We start from the raw sequence: 24,270 nt of genomic DNA, 5'->3' as shown, positions 1-24,270 counted from the left end.
AATCCGTTTAAGAATCACACGAACGAACGCGCATTATCTCCAGTGCGCAGCGCTCCGTCCGTGTCCACAGGTCGCCAAGATCAGAGTGACCGGAGTAGTCAGAGCTGAGGCTGTGGTCCGTGGGTGACACTGACAAGCCCTCCACGCACCATAAACACACCCGCCCACCGAGACATGCCGTGTCCGTGTCTCCCTCACATTCTGAACAGCACTTTGAGAGTAAGATCACTGGTTCAGATTGCAAAGACTGAGCGCATGAGTTCCCATCGGCACCTCGACTCAGACCACTTTCGGAGGAACAATTTTCAATTTGTGTTAGTTGTGGAAAACTGAAAGTAACAAACATTTACTCTAGCCTACTGTTGGCCTACACTTTTGAGCAGAGGCGTCAATTGGGTATGGCAAGCTATGGCAGCTGCCATACCTTGGCTACAGGGGAAACTAATGAAATGTAGCCTACTTTTTCATCGTGCCTGTTGCTATAAGGTATGGCAACATGACTGGTGTCTTGCACAAGACACCAGTCATGTTGCCATACCTGAATAGCTTTTTCTGAACTGACGCCACTGCTTTTGAGACACTTTTACCTACTTATAGCCTACTTGTAAGGTAGGCCTATTGTAGACCTACTTTATTACTTCTTCTAGCATAGAAGGCCAACTCCACAGTTTATGTTGCAGAAGCAATTAGGCTATAGCAACTTTTTACTCCACTATTATTTGACAGCTTAAAGGCCCATTCCCACTGGGCCAGATAACAGATAAAAAAAAATCTCTTTCTCCAGATATTTTCCCATTCAAGTGGGTGGTAGATACAGATACAAAAAAAAATATGTGACAGATAACATAAATATAAATATATTTTTTTATCTGTATCTACCATCCACTTGAATGGAAAAATATCTGGAGAAAGAGATTTTTTTATCTGTTATCTGGCCCAGTGGGAGTGGGCCTTAAGGCTAGTTGTTAGGCTACTTTGCATAATTGAGATTTAACCAATTAAGCCATTTTATAGCCTACACTTTGGATATTAAAGCAAGCTCACAACCGGTGTGGGCTTAACTGACACATTTCGAAACATTTGAGTAGGACTAGACTACTTTTACTTTGGTAGGCCAGGCCTCCTCCTATGTATTTGATGCCAATAGGCCTACTTTTGCGAATTTTGAATAGGGGCACTTTGTTGACAGACAGTAGGTATTTTCTTCCATGTTTTGGCTTCAGCCTATAGCCTATGGATTAGACAAGTCGGTGTGTTGTGTTGTGTTAGTTCAAGACAGGTTGAGGAGGCCTATAGGCTATTAGCTCAGATTGACTTCACCTGACCTGCAATAGACTACAGAGGCTATTCAGCCTCATAAACAGGCTATTTCGAAACGGACTACAATGCTGACCCCCATTTCCGCTGGTCATTTACCACTATTCTCCTTTCATTAGAGTAGGTTGTAGGTTTATACACTTTAGCTAGCCTTAGGGCTATCACTGGGATTTACACCCGTTTTCTGAAAATAAACAAATATCCTACATAAATAGGCTAGGCCTAGGCTAGGCCTACTACGAATAAAAAATACAAATAGCCTATCATATCAGTAGGCTATATAAATTTGATAGTGCACAGCTTCATTAAACTTTAATATTCAATTACATCAAATAGGCTATTCGAGTTTAATGAGGCTGTGCACTGCTGTGTGTGCATGCGTAGGCCTAATTAATAGGCCACTATCTAGCCTGTAGCCACTGATTGTAGGTCTATGCTAGACTAGAAAGAGAGGCATACACGAACATATTTGCAAGTATACAAAAAATAAATGCAAACCTTGTAAACCATTCTATTCTAGTGTATTTGTTACTTTATAGGACACCTTATACGTGTTAGGAAAGAATTAGCGCCATCTGGTGGACATAATGTATAATATGAAGTTGAATTTCTACAACAACAAAGTTGTAGATGTAGCCTATCACCATCATTATTGATCATGAAAACATGCCATTACAGAATCAAAAAGCCTTCTTCAGGTCTAGCTTCTGCAATCTTTAGAGCTTAACCTGAATACTCCCAACAACCTGAATATACCCCGACATCTGTCCTATTTTCCCTCCCCTGTCCTATTTTTCCCTCCCTTGCCGGTCAAGGTCTCAAAAGTTTCAAAGTTTCCCATCCCTCTGTGGAGCTACATGAAACACAACAAATATTGACAGCGGGGCCAGGCATCATCTATCAGTTCAGTGGAGTTTAACCCTCACTTTTGGGTTCTCTGTGCTCCCAGCAGAAGGATTCTCTCTACACTGCGGTGGTTGTATATCTCTGAGGACTGCCCGGCCGAGCCAACAGGCCTGGAAACATGAGACATTTGCTACTCTTGACGGGGCTTCTGTTCCTCCACCAGATCCACTGCTTTGAGTTCTTCATCGATGGAGAATGGGAGGGGGAGACGGTGAGTAGCCTAGTGTACGTTGAGAGTAAGCCAACATGGGGATGATTCTCAGTGTCCCTGCTGTTGTTGTCTTTTCAATTTGATCAAAGAGTACATGAGTCAAGGGACATTTAATGTATGACTTCTAGCCGCACTTTTTCAATGTGCTGATTGATATCTTTGTTGATCATGAAATAAACATAATGTCACAATACAATAATATACATCTAACAAACCATAATCAAAAGGATAACGCAGAAAAGCTTACAGCTTGTTTCCATTGTGGTCCTTACTAGGTTGTTGCTGTTAATAAGAATGTGTGCTTTGATAAGGGTTTGATAATGTGTTCGTTGTGTGACTGAAGCACCATGCTACAAACCTTTTCTGTTCTCTTACCAGGCAGGTTTTCAAGATCACAGGGAAAGACACAGGGTGAGATTATATACGTATTTTCTTTTACAATTAAAAATCAAACCTGTTCATTACATGTCACACTACATGAAAGCCAGAATGAGATGTGGCTGCTGAAACTGACACAATTATTTTATTTTTATTTTATTTTTTTATCATGACTGACAGCCTGTCTTGTAGACCGAGGCAGTGTGGAGTTGATGACTTGTGTGTTTGTGTGTTTGTCAGAGGGCGATATTGACCAGCGAGGAGGAAGAAGACTTTGAGGTGAGTCCCTACGCTTGTTGTTCAGACCGTCGCCACTGTGACAGAGTTTAATGTTATCTCACAATCAATAGCCTGCTGTTTGAAGAGATTCCCCTGACTGACAGGTTATTGACTTCTCCGCTGGTTCACTTTAGTGCCTCAAAGAGGTCCTGTCTTTTTCTCTCAGGTTATTAGATTTTGTTGGCCACTAGGAAACTTAAACTATAAACCTGTTTTACATCAAACAGCAAAAATAACAGATCTACAAGCTCACAACAACATGTTAGATGTGAGCAGAATGTTTGCCTATTTTTGCAGATTGTACCCATGGTCATATTCGTTAAGTTTTAGACGATGGGGAGAGTTGAGGAAGGAGTCATTGTGGAAACGGTGAACAATCCCGGGGTGATGATGATCTTGGGAGTCACCGCAATTTACATCTGCTGCACCTTCTATGTTCTTTTGTTTGCCACAATAATGCTGTCCCAGACAACTGTCGACCTCATTCATTTCGTGCATCAAAAGCACCCTCTGATAGTGTTTGGTCCAAGATCCTGCAATTAGACCACGATAATGCCCTTTTCACACTATTCTGCCATATAACAAACAATTATATCATATCTCATACAGTTTTCCACAGCATTTGGACAAGATCATATTGGGATCTTAATAAAACTAAAAATAGGCTGACATTGCACATTGAACAGCATGCTTTACATGCCATGGGACACAATTAATCCATTTGATTCCTTAATTAAAAATGTTCCCCTTTCGTCCACCTCAATGATATGCTGTATTGTAAACAAATAGGGTTGTTGTGATCTATTGGTGGCCTTGTCTCACCCGTTACTTCTGTGTGTGCCTTGTACTGGTGGTTCATCACGTGTTCTGCTCTGTGCCCCCGCGTGACATAGGCCATCCGTGGCGATGACATCACAGTCAAGAGCTACAAGGTGGAGAGCCGCATCACGTCACGCTTCGCCCACACCACCGTGCGGAGCTCTGTGGTCAACTCTGGTTCCAAACCCCAGAGCATTGGCTTCAACGTCCAGATCCCCAAGCGAGCCTTCATCACTAACTTCACCATGTGAGCAGCCTCTCAGCATCATACAGAAACACAAAACACACGTTAAGCTAAGGAAAACATTCCATAGCATTAGTGGCACTTCCATCTGACCGCTTAAGCCCTAGGACAACTTTAGTTTTTTACAACAAGGGTTCATATTTTAGATTGTAATTAAAGAATATAAAAGACGAGTGTTAAATTGATTTCATTTACTTCTTTCTATTGTTTTAGAGATTCTTATTTCAGTGGTTGGGGGCATGCATACAAGTGGCTAAATATGTCATTTTACACAGAATAAGCCCATTCCCAAGATACAACGCAACTTTTGGATGTGACTTATGGGGGCTAGAAGTGTTACTGTAAATAGCAATAAAGAAATTGCTGGCTTATTGTGTCTAAAAAGACATATTTAGCCACTTGTACGCATGCCCCCATGCGTACGCATGCCCCACATTTCAGCACGGTAAACGCGATAAAACAATAGAACGAAGCAAATTAAAACATTTTAACACTCACTTTTTCTTTTCTCTAATTACAATCTAAAATATGAACCCTTGTTGTAAAAAAACAAAGTTGTCCTTTAAAAATGTAGAAAAATAGCTGATCTACAAGCTTGCAACTTGTGGTACCGCAACATGAGATTGTGTTTCTCTGTTTCTTTGTTTTGGGCATGGCACAGAAGATAGTGCCATGGGGTGAAAGTTGCTAAACTGAGGGCTCTGTGCTTTTAGATATTCACTATCCAGCCTCTTGAAACATAATATAAACGCTTTTTATTTGCAATGTAGTCATCATGATTTTAAATAGGCATTCATCTCACCTTCTCAATCTCTGTGATTTTGACTCCTTTCACCAATAAGTTATACGTAAGTTATACATCTCCAAAAGGTTAGCGACACCCACAGCCACAACACCAGAGGGAGCGCACACAATGATCTGATAACACAAACTCATAAGACAAATATGGATAAATTCTCCTTCTACATCACTGCCACCCAGGTGTGGAATTCCTTGACTACCTCCCTTAAAACATATATCTCGCTGGCATCCTTCAAAACTGCCCTGAAAAAGGAGGCCAGAGAAGGAGGTAGTTATCACTTCTCCCATAGACAGGCGAGAAGTAGAGTTCTCAAATTCTGCCCAAACCCGACAATACCCGAACCCGACCGACATTTATGGTAGGGTAGGGCCTAAAATGTATGCTAATTAGTAGGGCCGGGTAGGGCCTCGGGCTCAATGAAAAAATAAAATATATTTTTTTATTATTTTATTACTATACTCTGTTATAGACCCGACCATACTCGACCCGACCCGAAGTTTTCGGGCCGGGTAGGGCCTACAATGTATGCTAACTAGTAGGGCCGGGTAGGGCCTCGGGGCGACCAAGTTAGGGCCCAGTTAGGGCCGGGCCTTAATTTTCAGGCCCGTTGAGAACTCTAGCGAGAAGTGAGCACCCCCACCCCCTTGTTTCCCCTATCCTGTACATACAGTAGTGTTTTTTATAACTGTGATATTATTGTATGTTTTCTTTGCTTGCTATTTATTATGTCCATGAATTAAATACAGAGGGCTTCCAACGTAAAAAAGACCGTAAAAAGTAGTCTTATTTGGGATGTTCCTTTTAGGCAGGGTGTTTAACACAGGTACTTGTACTGTACTACATTTCAATTGTATTGACTATACTTGTACTGTTCTCCATTTTTGTCCAATAAAATAATCAATCAATAATCAAACCATCAGATTCTATATTGTATTGGAAAATGCCACCCCAGCCCCAAAGTGACAAATACTTGTGTCGTAGCTGATTGATTCATTTGCATTGTGTGGAGAGAGCAAACAATGTGTCTATTGAGTTGATGTATGTCATTTTGCACTCGTCCATCATCGCCATGTGTGCAGGAATGTGAACGGCATCATCTTTGTGGGTTCAGTGAAGGAGAAGACAGTGGCCAGGAACCTGTATGCTCAGGCCAGAGCCCGAGGCAAGGCAGCTGGCATTGTCAGGTATACAAGAACATGATTGTCTTTAAGTGATTATTTATGCTTAAGTATAATAACGTATTTACAAGCGAAAAATGTGATGCATCACTTCACATTTCTCACTTGTAAATCAGTTATCTTTGGCAAGCGACACCTTGCAACAAAGAAAAAATTAAAGGGATATTCCCAAAAAACCTTTGGTCATTTTATTGTCTAATCAGGCTTTTGGGAACACCCTGGACAGCTTTTAATTTGCTTCATTCAGTTTTTAGATATTTGATATAAATATAGGAAGAATAAGAACCTCCTGAACCCCTCCCCATACACACCCATTGTAACTTCAAACTCCATTTTACCAATGATAGATTCATTAAAAACACCCATATTTTTTCTGGTGACTCATAATGCCATCCTACTACGTGAGCAGGCCGTGTTTTTTCGATACTGTTTTCATTTATTTTTATTCTTTTTTGGGGAAAATGGAAAAAATATAATACAATAAAAAAATAATACAAAAAAATGAAAAAAGTCACGTATTAGGATGGTATTATGAGTCACCAGAAATAAATTATGGGTGTTTTTAATTAATCTATCATGGTTAAAATGGAGTTTACAGTGGTTGTGTATGGGGAGGGGCCCTGGAGCGGGCGGGCCTGATAACATTTACATCAAATATCTAAATACTGAATGAAGCAAATTAAAAACTGTTCAGGGTGTTCCCAAAAGCCTGATTAGACGAAAAAAATTACCAAATGTTTTTTTGAAAGTGGAATATCCCTTTAACTCCACCACATAGCACATGAGAATCCCATACTTATCCCTTTACAGATGTTTTTAATGAAACATCAGTTGTTCATGAAGCCCATGCGCTGCCTTTCTGTATGTGTACAGTGTATTATTCAATAAAAACAGTGATATCACAACTCACTAAAACCCGTCAAAAGGACAAAAAGAAAAGTAGAAAACACGATCGTGCTGTGTGACACTTCAACGATGCCGACTCTTCACACAGGGCTAATGCACAGGACATGGAGACCTTTAAGACAGAGGTCCACGTCCCCCCTGGCAGTCACATCGAGTTCGAGCTCCACTATCAGGAGATGATGCACAGGAAGCTGGGATACTACGAGCACATACTGCACCTGCAGCCCGGGAGGCTTGTACCACAGTTCCAGGTGGGTGAAGAAGTAGAACAGGGACATGCTGGGCCCCTGATTCAGCCCGGGAAAAATAGTTGGAGAGGCCCTCATTGCGTGCTATAGAGAGATCTCTCTCTATAGCGCTGCTGCTACTCAAAGATTTGCCAATTCAGATCATGACAAGTGACAAGCCAGTGGGCCAATTACTCTACATGAGTTATATTTCGTCGTTGTCAGGTGGAAACCTTGCATGTCCAAAACCGTTTGTTTAGTATTTATCATTTTAAAAATGATTTAAACTAGTGAAAACAGCCGATCTACAAGCACACGGTGCGAGGCGTTGTGTGCTTGTAGATCTGCTGTTTTCACTACTTTTGTGCAACGGCCTTGTATGGTGAAGGGTTAGGGTTAGGGTTCTGCCTGACAGTGACGATTTACTTTGTTGGCCACCCAGCCGCCAAAATGGAACGAAGGCCGACATTTTATTTTGACCGGCCGTTCGGGAGTTTTCTCGCTTTTTCCAATGGCCATCACGTCCCTGGTGAAGAAATGTCCAAATGTGTGTGTGTGTGTGTGTGTGTGTGTGTGTGTGTGTGTGTGTGTGTGTGTGTGTGTGTGTGTGTGTGTGTGTGTGTGTGTGTGTCACTCAACAAACCCCCTTGACCCCTGTCTCTTTCTAGGTGGATGTGTACATCTTTGAGCCTAAGGGCATTTCCATGGTAGAAGCACCTAACGCGCTTGGAGAACAGTTTGCGGGCCAAATCAAAGTGACCTCCTCTAAAGACAAGGTAAAATGTGCATCATATTTTATTTGTGGCCACTTAGCATGTAGGTCAGGGGTCTTCAACAGGGGGTCTGCGACCCCTAGGGGGTCCGCGGAGGTACTGCAGGGGTCCGCGAAATTATTGCTTAAAAAAAAAAAAAAAATCAAAAAATGTTTTTTTTTGCCTTTTCCACATTTATGTTAAAAAATAAATCATGATTCTATCCATTTTGAATAGCTTGAATACATGATTACTATGCAATTGACAGATTGTTGATATTATTGACATTTGTTCTCAGTTAATAAGTAGGCTAGTATGTTTAGAAATGGTAGTGGTACGGCCCACCCTGCTCGCTGTAACTTGTACTTGTTTAAAATAAAAAAAATATGTCGTAGCCCCGACCCCCCCACCCCACGAGGTGGTAGGGGGTCCCTGCTCCATCTCCCCATCAGTTTGGGGGTCCCCGGCCAGAAAACGTTGAAGACCCCTGATGTAGGTTATTGTCCTATCTAAATGGATTGTGTTCTGTTCGTGCTTGCTTGCGTGCGTACATATGTGCATGCATGTGTGTGTGTGTGTGTGTGTGTGTGTGTGTGTGTGTGTGTGTGTGTGTGTGTGTGTGTGTGTGTGTGTGTGTGTGTGTGTGTGTGTTTGTCCGTCCAGGCTCACGTTGCCTTCAAGCCCACACTACAGCAGCAGAGGAAGTGCGAGAACTGTACGACCAGCGCCATCGATGGCGTCTTTGTCGTGAAATACGACGTGCAGAGAGACAGCAATGCCGGGGAGCTGCAAGTATGTCCTACACAGTGTACACGACCATTCATGCATACTGTCTGTGTGCTGTATGCTTGCTGTTGTTTTCCATTTCAATTTGATTGGAATGGGAATGCAAACGGCGTTGCACGTCATTCAGGATAAGTTTGTCTCCCCAAGGTCTCTGACGGCCACTTTGTCCATTTCTTCGCTCCGGCCAACCTCTCGCCCCTCCCTAAAAACATCGTCTTCGTCATTGACGTCAGCGGATCGATGTGGGGAGTCAAGATGAAGCAGGTGAGAGTCATGGGAGCTTTTTATCGACATGCACTTTGACCCCCCTCCAACAGGTCTCTCCAGCACCTCACTTACCCTACCCCCCCCCCCCCTCCTTGTTTCTCCCTATCTACTATGCCCCCCTCCTTGTCTCTTTCTCTGTTGTGTTCCCATCCAATTCAATTCAATTCAATTCAAAGGAGCTTTATTGGCATGAGAAAACATAGGTTTACATTGCCAAAGCAAGTGTCAAAATATAATAAAAACAGTTGAAATGGGGAACATATATACAGTTGGAGGAGGTACTGTACAGCATTGTGTAAACAGATCTATGTCACATTTTGTCTTTATGTACAGTATATACAGGGTATTGAGCTTTTTGGAACAAATAGCTGTACAGGCCTGGAATTTCGTCATTTTAGGGGAAAGGCCACTTGGGCTTTTGGTGTTGTCCATTTTTTTAGGGCACAAAGGCCAAATGCCAGGGAAGGAAGGCCATCAAACAAAACAAGATGTTAGTCCATTGAAAGAATTTGTTGAATTTAAGGGTTAAGGATGATAACCTAATCTGCAGTGAAATAGATAAATGATGGTATTTACAATTTCAGAATCTCAACAAAAGACAATGGTGTCGACATGACAAGAAAGAGACATCGGTGCCTACTGTATTGACAAGAAAGAGACAGAGGAGAAAGTGGTACAGGCCACTGTGGCCTGTACCTGTGGCGAAACTGAGGGGCAACGGCGGTCATGGCCTTCATGGCCTCCATGAAATTCATGCCCAGAATAGCAGCATTTATTTTTTCTCAATACGATTTCAATAGTAGGTCTATACAAAAAACAAAACAAAAAGAAAAGAAAAAAGCCTCAGATTTAAAATGCATCCACCCTTTGTAAAACACTGCCCTCATGTGGCCATTGTTCAGAATGCATTTAGGCCTAGGATTATTGACTGCTTTAACTATTGAAGCTCACAGCTGCGAGCTTGCAGATCTGCTATTTTTGAAAAAGTTGTGAAAATGTGTGCAAATCTTTGAATATATGTATTTTTAAAGCGATTGTTTGTAACTCAAATTTTGCTTCTGGGTGGTCCCTGGAACTACATATTTTGAGATGGGGGTCCGTGGCCAAATACATATAATTTTGGGGGTCGTTCACAAGAAAAAGTTTGAGAACCACTGACATAGTAGTCTCTCAAGAACAGACTAACTGAGCGCCGATTAAGTGAAAAGGACCTTTTATTTGCAGATGGCTAGCCAGATTGCTGACATAGAAACATAGGTTTTTCAAAAAACCTTTCAAAAAGACACTTATAGATTCAGGTCAAAATCCAAATTTTCATGATTTTTCAAAAATAGCAGATCTACAAGCTCGCAGCGCGGCACTCGGTGCCGCGCTGTGAGCTTGTATATCTGCTATTTTTCAATAGTTAAAGCATGAAATAATAATACACTATAATGTGTACTACCCGTTCTGAATGTATTTAATAGAAAGCCCCTCATCTGCTCTCTCCCAGACAGTGGAGGCTATGCAGGCCATCCTGGATGACCTGACCATGGACGACTACTTCAGCATCATAGATTTCAACCACAACGTGCGCTGCTGGAGCGAGGACCTGGTCTCCGCCTCCTCCATCCAGGTCGCAGACGCCAAGAAATACATCCAGAACATCAAACCCAATGGAGGTGAGACAGCGAGATACACCGAGGGGAAGGGAAAAGTACTCACGTCGTATACATATAGTCAGATAAAATTAAGGCAGAGGTTGGACAAAATTGTATTATTTAGTTTTTCAACTGATTCTCTTAGGAAATTAGGTCTACTAGCCAGGATAAAAAATCTACCATGATCTGCTCACTGCAAATACCCACAGCGGCCAAATCAAGTTGGGCTCCCATCGACTTTCTATACAGGAGGAAAATACCCTGAAAAAAGATCAGCTTTAAGTAGGATGTAAGAGGTCTAACTAGGGGTTTGTCATGATGCTGAATCCATTGCAAGCATTTGTTTTGCACAAAAAACATTCATTGGCCCCAGAAAACACCAACAAAAGATGATTTTTTTGACGACTCATCACTTTTCATCACTAAACCATCATTTTCTGGAGCCATTTTTAGCCCAATGAATGTTTTTTGTGCAAAACAAATGCTTGCAATGGATTCAGCATCATGACAAACCCCTAGTTAGACCCCTCACATCCTACTTAAAGCTGATTTCTTTTCTGGGTATTTTCCTTCTGTATAGAAAGTCAATGGGAGCCCAACTTGATTTGGCCGCTGTGGGTATTTGCAGTGAGCAGATCATGGTAGATTTATTTATCCTGGCTAGTAGACCTAATTTCCTAACAGAATCAGTTGAAAAACTAAATAATACAATTTTGTCCAACCTGAGTGTATTTTTTCCCTAGATTTACTAGACTAATACTATGTTACAGTAAAGGTCCAGAATAAACTAAATTACTTGAGTAAAAGTACAAATGTTTTGCCATCCAAATGTACGTAAAGTACCAAAAGTATAAAGTACTAATTATGCCATGAAAATGTCCCATTTCACAATTTTTCAAATGTATAAAATGTGTAAAAACCCTTTGAAAATTGCAGGTCTACAAGCTCCCAACGTGTCGCATTGCAACGCATTTTGCGCTTGTAGATCGCCTATTTTCAAATGGACGAAATGTATATAGGGTTGAATTGGTAATAATAATAGTTTTGATTATTATTCTGTAATAATAATCAAAATCCTCAAAGTAACCAGTAAAAATATAATATTTGCCTCTGAGATGTAGTGGAGTAGAAGTAAAAGTCCTGAACATTGCAAATAGTCCAGTAGAGTAAAGTTGAAAAACCTCCAAAATGTACATAAGTACAGTACTTTAGTAAATGTACTTACTTTACACAACCGGGGGGGAAGAGGCCAAGAGAAAAGGTGAATGTTCTGTAAAAGCTTTAGTCAGAGCGTTTCAGGCAAAGATCGTGCACTTTATGATAGAAGCATGACATTTGGCACACAGTTAGATCATGCCATATGGAACATTTTTGGCTATAGGGCCATCGCAGATTTGTCTTGGGAAACTTGTGGGAGCCAATCAAAGTTGGGCTCTCATAGACTTTACTATACAGTACAATAATACAAAAAAAGAAATATGCTTTAAGTAGCATGTGAGGGGTCAAACTAGGTGTTTTTCGGGATTCTGAATCCAATGCAAGCATTGGTTTTGCATGAAAAAACATTCCTTTCCGAGAAACGGCCGCCACAAAACTGTGAAAAGTGATGACTCATCACTAAACCATAGTTTTATGTTTTTCCTGCAAAATAAATGCTTGCATTGTATTCAGAATCCCGAAAAACACCTAGTTTGACCCCTCACATGCTACTTAAAGCATATTTATTTTGTATTATTGTACTGTATAGTAAAGGCCCTATAGCCAAAAATGTTCCATATGGCATGTTCTAACTGTGTGCCAAATTTCATGCTTCTATCATAAAGTGCACGATTCCACCCTATTCCTGCCCGAAACGCCTGGACTACTTGAACAGTTCTCGCCCCCCTAGTGGCGAGAAAAAGAACCTCTGGGAACTCAGATTGCTTGAACAGAGGACATTTACGGAGGCTTTATGGACAGCAGCTGACAGCTAACCTTCATACTGTACATGTAAATCTCTGTACCTCTTCGACTCCAGGCACCAACATCAATGAGGCATTAATGAGGGCAGCACAGATGTTGGTGAAGGCATCTAACCAGGACCTGCTCGACAAGCGGTCTGTCTCCATGATCATCCTGGTGTCCGACGGAGACCCCACTGTCGGTGAGACTGATGAGCCCATCGTCTGTCATTAACCCATTGAGGCCTGAACGCAAATCTGTGTCGCTTTAGATTTGAACCGCTTTAGCCATTGTTTTTTTGCTTTAACTATTGAAAAATAGCAGATATACAAGCTCACAGCGCGGCACCGAGTGCCGCGTTGCGAGCTTGTAGATCTGCTATTTTTGAAAAATGGTGAACATTTGTGCAAGTCTTTGAATAGTTTTGACTCGATTCTATACATGTCTTCTAAATCCTTCTTCTAAATCAGTGGTTCTCAAACTCGTTCATGTCAAGGACCCCCAAAATTACATGTATTTGGCCGCGGATCCCCATCTCAAAATATGTTGTTCCAGGGACCCCCCAGAAGCAAATATTTGAGTTACAAATGTTTGCTTTTAAAAAGATATATTCAAAGACTTGCTAAAACAAATCAAGATTATTCCAAAATAGCAAATCTACAAGCTCTCAGCGTGGCACTGCGGCCGTGCTGTGAGCTTGTAGATCTGCTACCTTTCAATAGTTAAAGCATAAAATAATTCGAGGCCTAACAGCTGAGATCTGTTTTAGTGATATATATGGCAATATCATTAAGGACATATAGCCACCTGTCTGTGATGTTTGGTACGACATTGTCTGACTCTGACTGCTAGGGCTCTGGCTCTTGTATTCCTTACTATTGGCTGCTTGTAAATACTAGGACATAAGCTGGAGTTTCAATAGCGGTGCTTGTTTGTATGTTGCTGCTGTTGCTCTGTAAATCTATGTAAACCAGGGGTTCCCAAACCTTTTTGTCTCAGGGCACCCCATAAATATATATTTTTTAATCTGAGGCACCCTTACATTATAATTTTCACTCCCAGCACCTTATATTTATAGCATATTGTCGTTTTCAGGTGGAAACCTTGTATGTCCAAAACCGTTCGTTTTGTATTTATCATCTATAAAATCTACTAAACTAGTGAAAACAGCCGATCTACAAGCACACAACGCCTCGCATCGCGAGGCGTTGTGTACTTGTAGATCTGCTTTTCACTAGTTTGTAGATCTGCTTTTCACTAGTTTTGTGCGACAGTCTTGTATGATGATGAAGCAGGGTTTTGCTTTACCAAAAGACGTACACATTTGAAACTTAGAGATACAAGGTTTCTGCCCGACAGTGACGATATTTTAGTGATTATGTTGCGAGGAAAACGTTGAGATAACAGCCATTTTGGTTAGAACTGACAGAAAACAACTTTGTACTTCAAGTTTAAGATGACACTAAATATTTTTTCAAGTGTCCAAATAAATTCCAAATATTATCAAATTATCTCGCGGCAACCCTGGACTGCCGTCACGGCACCCCAGGGTGCCCCGTCACCCACTTTGAAAACCCCTGATGTAAACCGTCTCCCCACTCCATGGTTCTGCAGGAGAGATCAAGCTCAGTGCCATTCAGAAGAACGTGAGGCGGGCGATGAGGGCGGACTTCTCCCTCTTCTCTCTGGGTATCGGCTTTGACGTCGACTACGACTTCCTGGAGCGCATCGCCATGGAGAACAGGGGCGTGGCTCAGAGGATCTACGCCAACCACGATGCCGCGGAGCAGCTGCGGGTATGACGGCATAGAGCAGGGGTTCCCAAACCTTTTTTTGTCTCAGGGCACCCCATGAATATTGTTTTAATCTGAGGCGTCCCCAACATTATAATTTTCACTCCCAGCACCTTATTATTTATAGCATATCGTCATTGTCGGGTGGAAACCTTGTATGTCCAAAACCGTTCGTTTTGTATTTATCATCTATAAAATGTACTAAACTAGTGAAAACAGCAGATCTACAAGCACACAACGCCTCACGATGCGAGGCGTTGTGTGCTTGTAGATCGGCTGTTTTCACTAGTTTTGTGCGACAGTCTTGTATGATGAAGCAGGGCTTTGCTTTACCAAAAGATGTACACATTTGAAACATGGAGATACGAGGTTTCTGCCCGACAGTGACAATATTTTAGTGATTATGTTGCGAGGAAAACGTTGAGATAATAGCCATTTTGGTTAGAACTGACTGAAATGAACTTTGATACTAAATATTTTTTCAAGTGTCCAAATAAATTCAGAATATTATCAAATTATCTCACGGCACCCCAGGGTGCCACGTCACCCTCTTGGAAAACCCCTGCCATAGAGGACCTGTTTTTTTTTTTTGTTTCTCAAACTTTAAAATGTCAAGGTCTCCCCTTAACTCTGGGCCAATTTGGACCCCTCTAAACTTTGAGAACCACTGACCTTGGAAGTATAGAATACACACATTTGGACGCCTTCCAAGAATCCAATCCAAGAAAACAAACGGCAGTTGGAAAACCATACAGTTGGGAGTCTCGGGACATCACAAGAAACAGGTCATGAAATGAATTAAGAAGAAGGACATAGGGTCTGCACACTGGTTAAGCTCCATAAGTTTATTGCTGGACCAGCAATAAACTTATGGAGCTTAACCAGTGTGCAGACTCTATAGTCCAGTCATTATATGAAAAAAACTAAAACAAATTGCAATAGTAGCAAACTCACCTGATTCTGTATCCTCATTATGTCCTTAGTGAGGGAAAAAAAGTCCCAAGGAATCCCATCGGGGCAAAGTTTTGAAAACGACCTACCTACCTTCACTTACTATACACTACACTATAAAGGAAAAATGACTCCCAAAAGAATCTGCTTTAAGTGGGATGTGAGGGGTCAAACTAGGGGTTTTTAATTATTCTGAATCCATTGCAAGCATTTGTTTTGCATGAAAAACATTCCTTGGGCTAAAAACGGACCCCAAAAGACTGTGAAAATTGATGACTCATCACTAAACCATCATTTTGAGGGGCCATTTCTTGCCCAAGGAATGTTTTTCATGCAAAACAAATGCTTGCAATGGATTCAGAATAATTAAAAATCCCTAGTTTGACCCCTCACATCCCACTTAAAGCAGATTTTTTGGGAGTCATTTTTCCTTTATAGTGTAGTGTATAGTAAGTGAAGGTAGGTAGGTCGTTTTCAAAACTTTGCCCCGATGGGATTCCTTGGGACTTTTTTTCCCTCACTAAGGACATAATGAGGATACAGAATCAGTTGAGTTTGCTACTATTGCAATTTGTTTTAGGTTTAGCCTAATTTTGGCCTAAAATTACTGGACTACTATGTCGTTTTGAAATTAAACTCTTTTGAAGTGCCCACATCCGAGGTTGTGACCAACCATCAAACCTTAAACACATCAGACACCAGCGTGTTTGGGTAAAGTCTCATCCCCCCTCTGCTCCCCAGGCCTTCTACAGACAGGTGTCCTCGCCCTTGCTGAGAACGATCACCATCCAGTTCCCGGAAGACTCCGTGTCCGACGTCACGCAGAACCGATTCGACAAGTACTTCAGTGGCTCAGAGCTGGTGGTGGCCGGGAAGGTGCTGCCCTCTGACAGCAACACGCTGACCGGCATCACCACAGCGTCTGCTGTGAGTACCACACACACACACACACACACACACACACACACACACACACACACACACACACACACACACACACACACACACACACACACACACACTATATATATTTACTTCACTTGTGGGGACATTGCATAGACTTCCATTCATTTCTATGCAAGTCCTGTGGCCTTACCCTAACCTCTATCCCTAAACCTAGCCCCTAACCCTAACCCTAACCTTGACCCTAACCCTAACCCTAACTCTAAACCTAACCCTAACCGTTGTGGGGACCTACTATTTTGTCCCCACACTGTCAGAGGTCCCCTGCAGGTGACTGTGTGAACATGCGTTTAGTCCCCATAAGTATAGCTAGACAAACTCACAAACACACACACACACACACACACACACACACACACACACACACACACACACACACACACACACACACACACACACACGTAACTCCCTCCTCCTCCTCTCACCACCCCATCTTGTCTCCCAGGCACGTCTGGATCTGTCCTTGCAGACCGAGGCAGACACCATGGAGCTGGACTTAGAGCTAGCCAAGCAGCAGCACTCTTTCACAGGCTTTGCCAGGCAGATGTGGGCCTATATCACCGTCACCCAGCTCATAAGTGAGAGGTGAGACGCACGCTTTTGGAAATGTTTACCTGCCGTGGGAAAAAGAGATGTATATTAGCCATGATAGGTAAACGGAGACACACACATGAACTGGAGCCTTCAGGCGAGGAGCTTTAATAAGTTCACTGACAGACTTGTTAAACTTGTTATCGAAGGCCTGGAAGCATGAGCGGTTCATTTCATTCTTGCTTGAGGTCTTGTACACAGTAGAACACTCGTGGCTCTAAAGTAGCCTGACAGTGCATCGCGGGTTCGAGGCCCGCTCCCGGCGATCTTTACTGCATGTCTCTCCCCATCTCTCTCCCTGTTTCCTGTCCATCTCCACTTTACACTAAAAATAAAAGCAGAAAAAGCTCCAAAGAATCATTTCAGCTGTTCGCGCTGCACCACACATAGGTACACCGGACACACTAAGTCAAAAGCTGTGTGCAGGGGCGTCAATTGGGTATGGCAGGGGTATGCAGCTGCCATACCCTGGGTCCAGGGGGGAAAATAAAAGTTACTTTTAAATAGTTTTGAATGTCTCTTTGTCTATCTGTGCTGGTTATTATGTTGTTAAATTACAGTAAAATAACTACAAATGCAAAATTCAACATAATGGTCACTTTAACATGGTATTATAATTATATTCTCCACACTTGTATTCTCCCCAGCTTGACAAAATGGTATATTCCCAGGTTCCGCAGGTCAGCTGCACAGGTGCAATGCATTATTGTTAATTGTGGCACGTTTACTAACATGCCAAGTTTTGCGCGCGTGCAAGACACCAGTCATGTTGCCATACCTTAGCCTTTTTCTGAACTGACGCCACTGACCAGACACACTAAGTCAAAAGCTGCCTGTGTTTCTCCTGCAGATCCCTGGCCACGACAGCTGCGAAGAAGAGAAAGATCACTCAGAGGATCATGGCTCTGGCCGTGCAGCACCAGTTTGTTACCCCTCTCACCGCCATGCTGGTGGAGAGTGAGGGAGGCGCCGAGAGGCTGCTGGCCGACTCTCCCAAGGACCCCAAACACGGCTGCTGCTCAGGTGTCTCCCCGAATAAAACAGTAGTTCTCAACCTGTGGTGGGTCGGGACCCCCAGAGGGGTCCCCGCGTGATTTAGGGGTGGTGGGGTGGGGTGGGGGGTGAAGGTGACAGTGAAGAATTTAAGGACTTTTAAGACCTAAAAGCAAAAGGAAGAAAAGAAAGAGTACCATTACCGCATCAAAAGCAATCCACCAAACTATCCTATAAAAACTGGTCAAACATTGGCCAAATTGTCAAATAATACAAGAAATAATATAGCCGATCTACAAGCTCAGAACGCCTCGCATGGTGAAGCGTTGTGAGCTTGTAGACGTGCTACTTCCACGATATCTGTCTGCGGAACCGAGTCTAAATGTAATGCCTCGCTACAATTCCAAGTGCTTGTCAGGGTGGGGAGTCCCCAGTTCAAATATGATCATTTTGGGGGTTCACAGCCTGAAAAGGTTCGAGAACCACTGAATAAAAGAAAACTATGATTTTCTAAATGTTCTCAAATAAACAATAGATGCCATGAGCTCAAATATATCTGCTGAGTTGACTTGACCCGTATGGTTAGTGTTCTTAAGTGTGCATTGTGTGTGTGTGTGTGTGTGTGTGTGTGTGTGTGTGTGTGTGTGTGTGTGTGCAGGGTCCGGAGGGTTGGTCTCTTCTGGTGTGCCTCCGATCCATATCGATAGAGTCTATGCACCACCTCCTCCCTGGGTGCTCATGACCACCCAGGCGCCTCCCCAACCAGCTGCAGGTGTCACACACATCACCTTTGGTAACGCACACACACACACACACACACACACACACACACACACACACACACACACACACACACACACAGAGACACACACACACACACACACACACACACACACACACACACACACACACACACATACACACAGAGTTTTATATCATTGGTTCTCAAAGTGGGGTCCGGAGGCACCAAGATGACCTTCGTGGGGTTCCAGGGGTTCCAACAGTTTGAATGTCCTAGCGCAGGGGTCTTCAACGTTTTCAGGCCAAGGACCACTTAGTTGAGAGAGAGATGAAGCAGGGACCCCCACAACCTTTTCATAGATTCCATATACAGTACTTTCATTGTTTGACAGCACAATCATCAGTGTATTTTGGATTCATGTCAATTTGTGTTTTCAGATATTTAAACCACTTGAACCGTCAATACTTAATAAACTTGACCTTTCACTATGTACTTGGTCTGTTCGGTTTCCCCTCTACACTAAACCTATTTGCCGAAAATAGCCGATCTACTGCAAGGCGTTGTGAGCTTGTGTGAGATCTGCTATTTTTGGCTAAAGTTCTCAGAATACGGACACTAGGGTTCAAGTGGTTAATATAAAAAAGGAGAAAAAAAAAGTCTGTCACACAAAGATTTGGAGGACCCCCTGTAATACCTCTGAGGACCCCCTGGGGGTCCTGGACCCCCTGTTGAAGACCCCTGTCCTAGCGTATTTTATTTTTCATCTATTTTCGAAAGATGTCGACAATCTTCTCTTATGGGGATCGCTGGCAAAAAAAAACTTTTCGAGTGGGAATCTGCAGCCAAATACATATCAATTTGGGGGTCCTTGACATAAATGGTAAATGGTAAATGGTGCATTTATATAGCGCTTTTAATCCAAAGCGCTTTACATAGATTGTGCATTACATTCACCCATTCACACACATTCATACACCGGTGGCGGAGGAAGCCATGCAAGGCACCAACCTACTCACCGGAGGCAATTAGGGGTTCAGAGTCTTGCCCAACTCAGGGGGAGCCCGGATTCGAACTGGGAACCCTTCGGGATTTATACCCTTCGTGCTCTAATACCAGTTTCTCTACCCCTGAGCTATGCCGCCCCCGACATGAAAAACACTGTTTTACAAAACACCCCAATGTAAACTTGGTGGTGAGAGGTGTGTCCAGTAAGTAGGCTAACAAGCTTTGTTTCCGATACAGTGGAGAACGACCCACACTTCACAGTGCACCTGCCCAGAAGCAACGTGGACGTCTGCTTCAACATCGACTCCAAGCCTGGTAACATCCTCAACCTGCTGTCTGACCCCCAAACAGGTAGCGCACCACACTCACATATTCCCTGCTTTTAGTGTTTTGCACCAGAACACATCTTAACCCATTTAGGCCTAGAATTATTGAATGCTTTAATCAGTGAAAGATAGCAGATATACAAGCTCACGCAGCGCGGCACTCGGTGCCGCGCTGCGAGCTTGTAGATCTGCTATTTTTGAAAAAGTCGTGAAAATCGGTGCAAATCTTTGAATATATGTATTTTCAAAGCGAACGTTTGTAACTCAAATTTTGCTTCTGGGTGGTCCCTGAAACTAATTATTTTGAGATGGGGAGTCATGAAATGAATTAAACCGTGGCCAAATAAATATAATTTTGGGGGTCCTTCACATGAAATGGTTTGAGAACCACTGACATAGTAGTCTGCAAGAACAGACTAACTGAGATCCAGTTAAAGGGATATTTCACTTTCAAAAAAACTTTTGGTAGTTTTATCATCTAATCAGGCTTTTATGAACACCCTGAACAGTTTTTAATTAGCTTGATTGAATATTTAGATATTTGATGTAAATGTTACCAGGCCCTCCAGGCCCAGGGCCTCTCCCCACACACACCCATTGTAACTTCAAACTTCATTTTAACCATGATAGATTCATTAAAAACACCCATAATTTTTTCTGGTGACTCATACTACCCTCCAAATATGTGAGCAGGCCGTGTTTTTTCGATAACTTTTTTCATTTATTTTTAATAATTATTTCTTTGTATTTCATTTTTTCCATTTTCCCAAATAATTATTAAAAATAAATTAAAAAAGTTATCGAAAAAACACGGCCTGCTCACGTATTAGGAAGGTAAAATGAGTCACCAGAAAAAAATAATGGGTGTTTTTAATGAATCTATCATGGTTAAAATGAAGTTTGAAGTTACAATGGGTTTTTGTATGTGGAGAGAGGCCCTACCACTGCTCCCTGTTGAAAGTGGAATATCCCTTTAAGTGAAAAGGACCTTTTCTTTGACGATGGCTGGCCAGATTGCTGACATAGAAACATAGGTTTTTCAACCCTATCTCTCTCTTCCCCCTGTTTCCTGTCCCCTATCTCCAATGTGTACTATCAATAAAGGTGGAAAAGCCCCCAAGACATATATTTAAAAACAACCCCACCAAAAAAAACAAGTACCCTCCTCTGCCCTGCAGGTGTGGCAGTGAACGGGCAGCTGGTGGGCGCTAAGCGTCTAAAGGGGAACAAAGTGAACACCTACTTTGGGACCATCTCAGTCTACTACCAGCCGGTGGGACTCAGCGTGACCGTCAGCACAGACCATATTGCACTGACCGACGGCACCAACAACCACAACTTCACGTGGAGAGCCACGGCAGACATCACACAGGATGGGTAAAAACATTCACAGTTTTAAGTGTGATGAGCAGTGGTGGAAAAAGTACCCACACTTTTTAGTTACCATTAGGCCTAGAATTATTGAATGCTTTAACCAGTGAAAATAGCAGATATACAAGCTCAGTGCGCAGCACCAAGTGCCGCGCTGCGAGCTTGTAGATCTGCTATTTTTTTTAAAAGTCGTGAAAATGTTTGCAAATCTTTGAATATATGTATTTTCAAAGTGAACGTTTGTAACTCAAATTTTGCTTCTGGGTGGTCCCTGGAACTAAATATTTTGAGATGCGGGTCCGTGGTCAAATAAATATCAGTTTGGGGGTCCTTCACATGAAAAGGTTTGAGAACCACTGACATAATAGTCTCTCAAGAACAGACAAACTGAGCTCCATTTAAGTGAAAAGGACCTTTTCTTTGACGATGGCTAGCCAGATTGCTGACATAGAAACACAGGTTTTTCAAAAAACCTTAGAAGGATTCAAAAGACACTTACAGGATCGTGTCAAAATTCTAATTTTCACGATTTTTCAAAAATAGCAGATCTACAAGCTCGCAGAGAGCTTGTATATCTGCTGTTTTTCAATAGTTAAAGCATAAAATAATGACACACAATAATGTGTACCCGTTCTAAATGGGTTAAGTAAAAGTATCAATACTGCAATGTACTGTAGAAATACTCTGTTAGGGCACGGTCACACCACACTTTTATTCTACCTATGAGGGTTGATTCTACCAATGCAGTTCAGTGGGAATGGAGAGGGTTTCTTGCAGAAATCCACAAATGGTGCTCCATTCCCATACAAAGGCATATAATAGAATTGCGGTGTGACTGTGCCCTTACAAGTCAAAGTCTGGAATTCAAAATGTACTTGTGTAAAGGTACAAAGGTATATATTGGTATCAAAATGTACTTAAAGTACCAAAGGTAGAAAGCACTTATTATGCAGAATGTCCAATTTAAAGTTTTCAAATGTATAAGAATCTTTTGAAAATAATCTAAAAAAAATCTACAATTAAGTAGTAACTAAGGTTTTCAAATGTTCTTTTGTGGAATAAAAGTAATATATTTTCCTCTGAGATGTAGTGGAGTAGAGGTAAAAGTACTGAAACTTTGAAATACTCCAGTAAAGCAAAAACAATAAATACCACTTAATGTACTTAGTTATTTTACACCGATGGTGATGAGTGCCATGTATTCATCCATTTCTTGCAATGAACCCTATCTTACTGGAAAACATATGAAGACAATATTATTATTATTATGAGTGTTGTAATTATGAATCTAACAGACATGCTGTACTGTCATTGTGTTTCAGGGTGAGGGTTGCCATTGTGAAGGACTCTCATGTCACTGTAGCTATAAATGATACTATGAGGTTCATGGTGTTGCTCCATCGTGTTTGGAAGAAACACCCAACCAATGTAGACTTCCTGGGAATCTATATGCCTACAGACAACACTTATTCCACCCTGGTCCATGGACTCATAGGTATGTGTTCTATGTGGTTAAGTGCTGACAGGTAGAATGATGAATCATTTGTTGTAACGTAATACGTCCAGATTTCACCATTAAAAGTCCTTCTGATTATTCATGACTAGTATTATGCAGATCCATACAGGAACTACGGTATATCGTTCACCTGTTATAAAAGTAGGTTGGGAGTGGCTTATTGTCGGTATCAGCCGGTAACACGCGGGAGTCTGTCCCCGTTACAATGCGCTAGACCCCTGGGAGATGGACTGCTGAGGTGGAGCGTCACACCTACCATCAGCTCCCAGTACTTGCCGCACAGCTTGCCAAGCCGTGCTACTCATACGCTGAGTTGGCGGTGCCCAGAATCGAACCCATGACCTTAAGGTCCAAAGGCGAGAGCTCTACCGACTGAGATACCCGGGCACAAACCTGTTATAGTTGTCGTGTGGACCCAACCATCCACTTGCTGAAATATTTGTAGTTATAATAATAGTGCTTAGTGTGGACTGGACAGCCCTTAAGGAAGCAATTTGTTAATCTGGGCTTTGGATTCTTTCACGTGCCTTTATGCACAAATCATGAGCACAGTGAATCAGAATAAACTCCTCCTCTAAAAATGTATCTTTTCTTTTTTCAACCTATATTGGAATGTTTGATGGCTGAAAACGTGTGCCATGTTTGTGACCTTCCAGGGCAGTTTTCTACAGAGCCTGAGGTGAGTGTGCACAACGTTCACAAAGGGACAGATCCCCTGAAGGACGAGGCCACCATGAAAGTGAAGGGACACAAGTTGGCCGTCACCAGGTACGTCAAATACACACAATGTTATTAATGATTATATTCAACAAATAACTGGCTGCTAATGGCCATTAAAACCCATTTCGTGTGTCTTTCAGGGGCTGGCAGAAGGACTACAGACAGGATAAGAAGCAGGGAACAGATGTCCGCTGTTGGTTCATACACAACAGCGGAAAAGGCTTGATCGACGGCCACTATACCGACTACATCGTCACAGATCTCAACAGCTTCCTTCAAACACTGAGCCTCCAATGACATTGCTTTCACAAGGATCACACGACTCAGAAAGTGGGATGGGTAGATATTTGAGCTACATAATACAAATAAATTGCCAGTGTCATACGCTGCCATTTGTTTTCTGGACCAGTGAAGCCTTAATTAACTAAATGCTACAACCACTTGAAAGGGTGAGTATAAGTTCTCGATGACAAAATGGTCCAAAGGAAAGAGAGGGGGTGAATATAGGCAATTTTATTTTCTCTTAAAAGTATATTACAAAGTACTTTTTTCTCAGCATACCACTATATCAAAGGACACATGATTCACTTTTGTTGTATTTTATTCAAGAAAAATTGTCAAGAGCGACTTTATTAATTTCACCAAA

General features: G+C 42.1%; 1 protein-coding gene across 1 annotated transcript; it reads left to right on the top strand.

Annotated features, from left to right (window-relative positions):
- The first annotated feature begins 2,195 nt into the window (after positions 1 to 2,195).
- itih2 (inter-alpha-trypsin inhibitor heavy chain 2) lies at positions 2,196 to 24,262 on the top strand. The gene is made up of 21 exons (XM_080754009.1): positions 2,196 to 2,434; positions 2,813 to 2,845; positions 3,053 to 3,091; positions 3,985 to 4,157; positions 6,036 to 6,140; positions 7,129 to 7,291; positions 7,936 to 8,043; positions 8,683 to 8,811; positions 8,953 to 9,069; positions 10,565 to 10,733; positions 12,730 to 12,855; positions 14,268 to 14,449; positions 16,139 to 16,324; positions 16,806 to 16,945; positions 17,802 to 17,974; positions 18,603 to 18,737; positions 19,929 to 20,042; positions 21,196 to 21,394; positions 22,711 to 22,883; positions 23,561 to 23,672; positions 23,765 to 24,262. Exons 1-21 carry the CDS (start codon positions 2,342 to 2,344, stop codon positions 23,919 to 23,921), a joined length of 2,826 nt encoding a protein of 941 aa, XP_080610135.1. The 5' UTR covers positions 2,196 to 2,341; the 3' UTR covers positions 23,922 to 24,262.
- The last annotated feature ends 8 nt before the right edge of the window (positions 24,263 to 24,270 follow it).

The sequence above is a fragment of the Nannobrachium achirus genome, assembly GCF_963921795.1.
Source record: "Nannobrachium achirus genome assembly, chromosome: 23".
Classification (NCBI taxonomy): Eukaryota; Metazoa; Chordata; class Actinopteri; order Myctophiformes; family Myctophidae; genus Nannobrachium; species Nannobrachium achirus.
The sequence above is the reverse complement of the archived record's forward strand: the minus strand, read 5'-3'. Positions and strand labels throughout refer to the sequence as shown.